The sequence below is a fragment of the Glossina fuscipes genome, unplaced genomic scaffold (genome assembly GCF_014805625.2).
Source record: "Glossina fuscipes isolate IAEA_lab_2018 unplaced genomic scaffold, Yale_Gfus_2 147, whole genome shotgun sequence".
In the NCBI taxonomy this organism is placed as follows: Eukaryota; Metazoa; Arthropoda; class Insecta; order Diptera; family Glossinidae; genus Glossina; species Glossina fuscipes.
The window spans coordinates 2,619,507-2,628,882 of record NW_023998490.1 but is presented as its reverse complement, the minus strand read 5'-3'; the positions used below and the strand labels follow the sequence as shown (position 1 = coordinate 2,628,882).

Genomic DNA, 9,376 nt, shown 5'->3' with positions numbered 1-9,376 from the left:
GGCACAAAGGTAGAAATGTGAATGACATAACAATAGCGTACAATATCATAAGCCATAAGGATTCAGATGTGATCGTAAATTATAAAATGCCTTTATATAGCTATTTTAAGTTTACCCGGGTTAACAATCATTTGCAAATGGAGTGATAACGAGTTCCATAACTTTACAGCGTTAACAAAGAATGACCTTGATGATGTTAAGCACTTACGGTCAGTTAGGATTAGATTGAATTTTCTGATGTAAGTATCTCGGTGCTTTGGAGGAAAAGCAAATTTCCAATATTAAGGTATTTCCTATCATATCGCAGTTTGTTGAAGACGTACACACTTATTTATGAATTTTTGTTACATCTCTAATCTAATTTGCCATATGATATGAGCGGCCCGACAAGATAGTAGGAAGGAATCAATATTTCCAATCAAATGGCGCATTCATTTCCTGTCACATGTATAGGCACTGATATGTGAACAATTATCCTATTTTGTAATCTAGTTGATAGGCGTACAATAGCTGCGAAGGTCATTTGAAATCCAATCGAAACTAAGATGTGAATTTTCCCTAAGAAGCTATATGTAGAAGGGAGTAAGTAATACCACACAGGCACTGTCAGAGAAGTTAGTATTTGAATACGTGTGCAGTTACAGGCATCATCGAAGCGTTCGGTGTTATATGACACATGCATCAAATGCTCGACAAGGGTTGCCATACGTATTTAACCTTAACAGATAAGTACAGTCTTTCTTTCCACTTGAATGTTCTCTTCTTTTTTTCTTTTAATACAATTCGAGATAAAAAATTTTCGTCCTTTGTGTAATATTTCATATTTATATACAGTTTGTTCGATAATTTAATGAAGTAGAGGCAATCACATGTTGATTATGCCGATGATTCTCTTAAGTGACTGAGAGTCACGTTGCGATTCTGATAACGTTTCTTACTACAAACGTTTCTTACTTTAAAAAAAAAACAGAAAAACGAATTGAATCAAACGATCTTACACATTCGGCCAACCACGACTTGGTTTTTGATAACCATATCAAGGGAGTTGTTAAGAAAACGTTAATACACTACTTAGCGGTGGCCGCTATTTTGACGATACGCAGAACACAGTGCATAATTTCAGCGTGAAATGCCCGAAAGATCGCGCAAGTGAGAATTTCAAAACCTTCAGTTCTTCTTTAATTTTGAATGAATTTTAACAAATTTACTTTGTATATATATACTTATATAGCGAAAAATGTTTTAAGCCGTTGCTGAAATCAGTTAGAAAATTATGTTCGGCTTTGAGCGGATATGTGAAATTCATTATCAGATACCCCTGACGGCAAATTAACTAAATATAAATGAAATAAATTTTATGGAGAGCCGATAGCCTGTGTTGCTAGTGCTCAATGTCTTTCTTTTAGTCTAAGAATTCAATTCATTAGTCTAAAATTAAAATAATAATAATAAATAATAATAAATTTAATGGAAAAAAAATTTGAAAAATGTCACTAAAAGCACTAAAAGCATTTTTTAAAATAATTCAAAAAATTGTTGCGGAATTGAGAAGAAATTTTTTTGAAGTTTTGAATTGAATAGATTGTAAATAGTAGATATATAACATATTTATAAAAAAAATCCCGAATCTCAGGCCAATTAATTTTGAGGAGTGATAACATCTTGCGATTCGTTTTTATTTATTTATTTTTATTTTGTTTTGTATTACCACTCCTTATATAACCAGACGGTTCAAAAAGCCAAGATTCAATGCCTTCTACCTAAGTACCCATAGACGTAGACACGTATTGGATGAAGTGAGTAACTTGGCATCTGCAAACCGCAACGGGAAATGAGAAAAATTCCTCTTGCGCAATTCGCCAAAATCAACAACAGACGATTTACTGTATTGAGTCAAAAAGGGTTCGGAAACAAACAGGTGGTGAAGAGCACTTCAAATCAACAGCATCTTTTTTTTAAATCAACTTTTCAAGAAAATCGCCAGCTGCTTACGGGGTTTCGAGTTATTTTAGTAGAAGAATTTTTGTTTTTTTCTCTAAGTGTAAAACTAAAACATGCAGCGAAAGATTAAACAAGCAACACAGAAAAAGCGAGTTTGTGTTTGGTCTTATTCTTTCTTTCTCTTAAAAAAGAAGCTGAAGAATTTTTTCACCTTAAGGATCAAGGTATTTGAAATAACGTAAAGAAACCTCGTTTTGGGCATTCTTTTGGAATAGAAGGAAAGGAGATAGAATTATAATATTGGGCAAGGTTATTAGCCGCTTATTGCAGTAATGAAAAATAAAAAAATTGTTGTGAAAAATTAAAAAACGCAACACCGGAACCATTCCCGCGGAGCACTATCAATTTAACCGGTTCTGCGGCCGCAGTGCAAATGCTCAAAATTTCAATTTAAAAAATAAAGAAAAAATTTGCTTCCATTCAGAAAATGATCCTGAATCGAATGGGTCCTTGTTGGTGTTTTGTGAAGTGTACTTGAAAATTTGAAATAAACTAAAATCCAATGAAAGAAGTTTTCTAGAAATATACTCCATTTTGAATGAAGACATTTTCAAATTAAAAGTTTCTCGATTAGGAGATTGACTGAATTTAAGTAGATTTTATAGATGAACACCGCAAAGCTCGAATGCGAAAAATGAAATATGTTCGAGTTACGTTGCACGTCAAGTTTTTCTTTTTTTAATCATTTAAAAAATTTCCCTAATTAAGGGATCAATTAAGTCAGTAAAGTCAAAAAAATGATTTTGTTAAAAATTTATAATGACCTTTTACCCCTTAAGAGATGTAAGCAAAATTCTGCTTATTATTAATAAAAAGTCGTTTGATTATTTTCTGCATAAACTTCGAAAACTTGTGTTGTTATGTTTTTAGTGAAAAAGCTTTTTTTCCTATTTTAACGATTATGAATTTTCAAATATAACGAAAATTTCGAAAACCGAAGACGATAAATTCAATTGCTTTGCGTATGTGCTGCTCAAGCTGCACAATTTTCCAAAATGGCTTTTTCTTGCATTGTAATTATTTGTGGTATGTTTTTTAAAGGGGTTAACGAGTGTATTTCTATATATTTAAAAATGATTCTTTAGAACAGATTCTTCAAAGAGAGAGAGAGAGAGAGCGGGTCTATCTATCGACGCCTTTTTCTGTACACATTACCTTACATTCATAATTAGCAATGTTACGTCAGTTATGTGAGAAATTCATTTAGAAATCTCGCATGAAAAAGAGAAAAAACTAATTAGGCAAAGCCAGTGAATGTGTTAGCAAACGCATGCGTATCGACCGACCAATAAGCAAATATTTTCAAATTAATTAATTACTATATAAAGCATGGATTTGTACATATATTCAAAACTCTTCCGTCTCTAATGTTTAAATAAAAGAAATATATTATTTATATATGTATTTGTTTATCTTTCTTTTCGTTTTTAATGATAACTAACTCGTTAAGTGTTATAACAACAAACTAAACGAATTTCTTGCACATGTTCGTTGCTGGTACAATTCCTGTTTAACAAGTTTAATCGCATTAAACAATAGTTAGTTGCATTAATATTTGAGATTCATTTGTTTAAGCATTTATTTGTTGATAAGTGGACAACTACAAGACTACTATTCCGATAAGTTTGATGAAAAGTTTGACTTAATTTGATAAATAGAGAGAAATTTTATTTTCAGAAAACTGACAAAGAGTTGGATTCGTATTCGCACTGTTTTTGTAAAAGTTAATTAACTTTCAGGAAAGCCCAAGCGAGCTATTCAACTAAGTCTGCAGAATTCAGTACCAAAGCAGCCGAACGTATCGCTTCCTTTTATTTCACTAGTAACACACAATCCATTGTAAACATTGCTGACCCGAGAAAGTGCTTTTTTTTTAAATCAGACACAAAATGTTTTGAAGCCATTTGCCTATGATTGATAGGCCGTGCGTTCGGTTGTCCGTAGGAGCAGCTTTGAAAGCTACATTCCTGGATAGAGTTTCGTTGTGATTACATTTACTTAAGAGGAGTAATTTAAAAAACAAGTAAGAAAATTATATTCGGTCGTGACCGCGTCTTTCGTACCCATTACCGCTATCTTACGAAAGTCTAAAAAAGAGGAAAAGATCTCTGTTCACAGTTTTTGTTGCACAGCATGTGTGCATTGTAGGCGTGTCCTTTGTTCGGTTTGAATAATTCTCAAATTCGGTTGCGAATTTGTAGGCGATACCTTTTTCCTGAATGGGAAAATGTTTACCGCAGATACTGTAAAGGTGGACAGATGGACAAGCACACATGCTTAGCTGCATTGCTAATTTGAAACTGGTCAAGAATTTATATACTTTATGGGGCATTTGAAGCTTCTTTGTACGCCTTATAAAGGTATTGAAAATAAAATCAAGTATTGATGTACTATAAAACTGGATAGGCGTGGTCCATTTTTCCAATTTTTGTGCAGGCACTACAAGGCCGCCTATAGAATATACGTTCAACTTTGATGCGGATTCATCCACTTGTGAAGAAAACCAATTTTTTGTTCCTTTTGAAAAGTAGACGTGTTATCACTTTACGTAACACTGTAAGCGTGTCTTTCGGTCGATTTGGCCCTTATTTGATACCAACGTCCAATGTGTCTGTTATATCTGGAGTCGATAACTTCATTTATGCGGCCAGGGAAGAACTTTACAGCAGATATTGCACAGATGGACCGACGGATGCATAGAACGGCCTTGTGCGGGCTATTCGCGCTTTCTTCAGTCACGATTTCACTATTCGCGAATAAAAAAAAATGTGGCCAATTCCTATATTCGTGGCTATAAATTTCCCCGATCTGTGTTTTCGAGAATGTAAACAACCAGACTGAAAGCAACCTTATTACCCAATGAATAAAGTATGTAAGCAGTTTTTTAATGTTTCGTCTTTCACATTCGTTACAAAAATTGCGATCGGTGTAACACGTCTCTACCGCTCTTTTTCTAGTTTATAATGTCGACAAAAAAGATCAGAAACGAGTTTCGACACAAAAAAAATTTGTGTTATCGCCTAAAGTGAAAATAGAAATGCTTGATCGTTTACGCCTTGGAGAATCATTTGCATCCACATTATGCTCATTCCATGTCAACGAATCAATTGTACGGTCGATAAAAAAATCCGAAGATAAAATAAGGTCGTTCGTAGCTTCAACTTCAGTCAACGAAAATTGTTCCTGATCCAGCATTAGAAAAATTTAAGTGACGTTGTCATTATGGATCGAAGACCTCAACCAAAAAAGGGTGCCCTGAGTGGTCCAATGGTTCGGGAGAAGGCAAAGCGTCTTTACGCTCATTTTAGAGAACTTGATGATAGTTGTTGTGTTGAATGTACAGATGGAGGATTTCAAGCATCGAAAATTTAAGGTGAGACAATCCTTGCATAACATTAAAATCGTTGGAGAAGTAGCATCTGCAGACACTGCTGCAGCAAAACGATATCCAGAAGAATTTGTAAGCCTAGTAACTGGTGAAGGATACAAACCTGGGCAAGTGTTTAATGCAGACGAAACTGCACTGTTTTCGAAGAGAATGCCAAACAAAACATTCATTTCTAAAAGTGAAAAGCCTGCTCCTGAATTTAAGGCAACAAAGAATAGAGTTACACTGGTGCTATGTTCTAATGCATTTGGGGATTGTGACAGTGTTTTGACGGGCTAATAAGAAAACGTAGGTTACAAGCGCTATTTTTTGTGAATGGTTTCGGAATTGTTTTGTTTCTGAAATTGAAACTAATTTAAAAAAACAGAATTTAGACTTAAAAGCACTTCTAGTTTTGGACAATGCACTAGGTGATTCTCGCGAACTTGAAACTATGCATCCAAATATAAAAAAAGACATTTTTACCTCCGAACACAATGGCTTTGCTTCAACCTATGGACCAAGGAATAATCCAGTCCTTTAAGCCCTATTACGTTAGACAAAATCGTAATGGATAGTATGGAAAGTAATCCTGATATGAATGTTATGGAATGCTTGAAGAAATTTGACATAGCAAAATGCCTCATAAACATAAAAACATCATTGGAAGAACTGAGGCCACACACATTGAAGTCGTGTTGGAAAAAACTGTGGCCTGCTCTGACTGCGAAAAATGACGAAGAACCTGTGCAAGTTCAAACTTTGACTGCAAACATAGCCGAAATCGCGAACGGAATAGGACGATATGGGTTCGAACAGATAGAATCAAGTGACACTCAGGAATTGTTTGAATCGCAAGATAAAGATTTGACTGACATCGACTTGGAGGATATCTTAAATACACAACCCATTGAAGAGGAGACCTCAACAACCACTGGAAACGTGACATTTAATTTAAAAAATCTTAGTGAATTGTTAATGCGACCGCTGCGTATCAGTCAGAATTGAAGGAGCTTTTAAAAACTGCCAAGCAAGAGATAATTACAAAATTCTTCAAACCATTGCCTAAGCCTTAATCAAAATGTTCAAAAACTGCAACGTATACCCTATGATCTCATATAAATTACCATTCGCGTATTCACGGTTTCTGTATTCGCCGCATATTTATGGAACATATATCCCGCGAATAAAGAGCTTTTACTGTACTTCTCTCACTACCGATATGCACATTAACCTTTTCATACCCTCCAAAACTTTTAAAACAGGGATATATTAAGCTTGAGCACATATATAGAACATCCAGAGGGATTTGAGATCAACTTTCTATTCTACTGATCGATCTAGAAAAGCGATTTCGAGTTGATATAAGCTCGTTTGCCCGTTCGCTAGACTTGTGTACTTGTGTTCAACCTACAGGCAGCAAATCTTTGAAATAATTTAGTTAAAATTGATGTTCCGACGTAAATGCTATTAAAAATGGTTCAGATCGGACGACCACTTCCTATGCGAAGTCTTATTTTGAATTGAGCTTTTATATGAACAACTGAAGCGTAAGTGTAAGATGTTCAATGTTTCGCCATGGCTCACTACAGTGTTCTTACTTGCTCTTCTTTAGTTTGTGGATTATTTAAGCCAAAAAAACAAAAAAATTTTAAAATTCACAAAGTAACTTCTCCGTAGCCTTGGGTTTGAAATTCAGCATATAATTTCTTTTTTTTTTATTTCCAAAAATTTTCCGGAGACACGGAGATCCAAGCTTCGTTTTAAAGCTTTTTCACAGTATTTTTTGTTCTCCTCGTTACTCTTCTGCTTCAACTTAAACTATTAAATTTATAAAATATGAAAAATTAAAAAAAAGAATTATTTTTATTATTATTACAAATGCATCTTTAAATAGGCCTTTGTTCTCTGCAGAATGTTGCAGTCATGTTGTTAGTCATGTTTTGTGATTAATATACATGAACAAGATTTAAACATATGTAATTTCTGCGTATAGGTAGAAAAATAAGATCATCATTTTTGGGGTAAAGCACACACAATTACAGGTAAAACCCAAGGAGAATTCCTATCTTGTGGTGATAATGAACAGCAGTTAATAAGAAAAATTATGATGCGAAATAAAAGTAGATTCAGTGAAAAACTGGTTTACTTGTACGTCTGATACTTGTACATGAAAACCTGACACGTAGATGTTGATTGAGACTAAAATAAGTGGAAACCCAAAATTTGAGAAAGATAGCAAACCTTTAAAGAAGGTATGAGAAGATTAAGGTAACAGCACACAAGTTTAGCAAGTAAGAGAACTATTACCTCTATGAACCGCATCTAACTGAGGTAATTAATAAAATCGGTTAAATATATATTATAAATAAATAGTGTCAAATGATAATAACTAAGTCATCGTCACACATGTGTGGAACGAAATTTTATGTATTTATTTTTTGCAAAATTGATTACTTATTTATTTAGAATTTCTACCATGACTCGTTTCCTATTCCGTAACTTGTGGTTAGGCTCAAAACATTTACCTAAGTATCCCTAAAGGTTTAATATGAAAAGGGAAATTTATGACCGTATTTTAAGCAACGGAACAGGGCGTTCCTTCTTGAACCAAAACAGGCCGGTGTACCGACTTTGGTCAAAATATCACAAAAATTGCGATCTAGAGGTTGACCCATAGCTGTACAGGCAAGCTTAAACATATTCAGGAAGTGATTTGATATAATAAAAGGTGATTCTATGTCTCTTCTTGTGGATGTTGCACACCTTCACACAAACTGAATACACCTTTATCCCGAAAGTGGTGTAAGACATAAAAATTGGGATTCCGTAATATTTTGCGGATGGAGGTTTCAGCTGCTCACGATATTGTCTACTTTGCCAGAGGTGCAAGTCCATCCCATTTACTTCAAATTCACTTAGCAAACGCAGAGCTGGCTAGAAAATCTTCGCAGGAAGACAGAGATATGGCTGCCCGGAAAAGCATTTTCCATTTTGTTTTGATTTACCGCAGGCACTTCTTTATATTGAACTAGCAGGATAGGTTGCATGTATATTTATACATTGAATCAAGATGTAGTATATAATATTATTAAGAAATTCGCTTTCCTCGGATACGATTCGTATCGCTGGATCGTGGTTTTTCTAACTTATACACTTCCACGTTTCCACACTTCCACGTTTTCACGTCAAGATTCTTTTATTTACAATTAATTTCTTTAACAGCAGGATTATTCACAATTTATTTCTGGCAATACTCTCGTCTTCTCAACTCAAATATTCTTTTTCGACTAACTCTGCCTTGCCCAAATATTCATGGCTTCATTTTTAATCCGTTAACCTGCTTTTCCGCTAAATTTTGAAAGTGAAGTAAGTCCATTTAGTTGTAATAATAATTTTATTCATTTTTTTTTTTTTTTATCAGTACTGTAAACACTCTAGGATAATAAATTTAGATCATTTAATAACACAGACTGCAAGAAAAAATATCCATTAGTGCTATTTCAACAATTTCAAATTAATTGAAATGCAAACACCTTGGGTTGAGTGTCCAATATTTGGACTTGGTTCACTTTCAAAAGGAACGGCTCATATAGCGAACGCTTTCAGTAAGATTATAAATGTCGATGAAATTGGCTTTTCTAGCCGTCAACACGAACATGGCAATAGGAAATTTGTGAAGGTCCTTTAAACCGCATATTCACTGCAAATTTTACCATGAGAAAGTTGCCTCTCATAAAACGAATGCCGCTTGTTAGAATATCTCAAGCAAGCCTTCGATGATGCTCTTCAACTCTAAAGCCAAGTTTTTGTGTCGGTTCATACATATGGATGTACTACTGCTCCACACGTAATTCTCAGGTTCGCGCGATTAGTTAAAAGCAGCAAAAAGTGCTGTACAATGCCATGACTTCAGCTTTTTTGGGTGGAGGTTGAAGTAATCTCAAATTGATTAAATCGCCAGGGAAGAAAAACAATTAACAATGATTATTACGCGAACTTATTGCA

The 9,376-nt window shown here is 34.3% G+C and overlaps 1 protein-coding gene across 1 annotated transcript; it reads left to right on the top strand.

Moving 5' to 3' along the window:
* Window positions 1-5,230: 5,230 nt before the first annotated feature.
* LOC119641333 (tigger transposable element-derived protein 1-like) lies at window positions 5,231-5,733 on the top strand. The gene has a single exon (XM_038039924.1). It carries the CDS (start codon window positions 5,318-5,320, stop codon window positions 5,666-5,668), a length of 351 nt encoding a protein of 116 aa, XP_037895852.1. The 5' UTR covers window positions 5,231-5,317; the 3' UTR covers window positions 5,669-5,733.
* Window positions 5,734-9,376: the final 3,643 nt, after the last annotated feature.

What these genes read in the sequence shown, in the direction of transcription:
- LOC119641333 (XM_038039924.1), top strand. Translation starts at nt 5,318, where the DNA reads ATGATAGTTGTTGTGTTGAATGTACAGATGGAGGATTTCAAGCATCGA.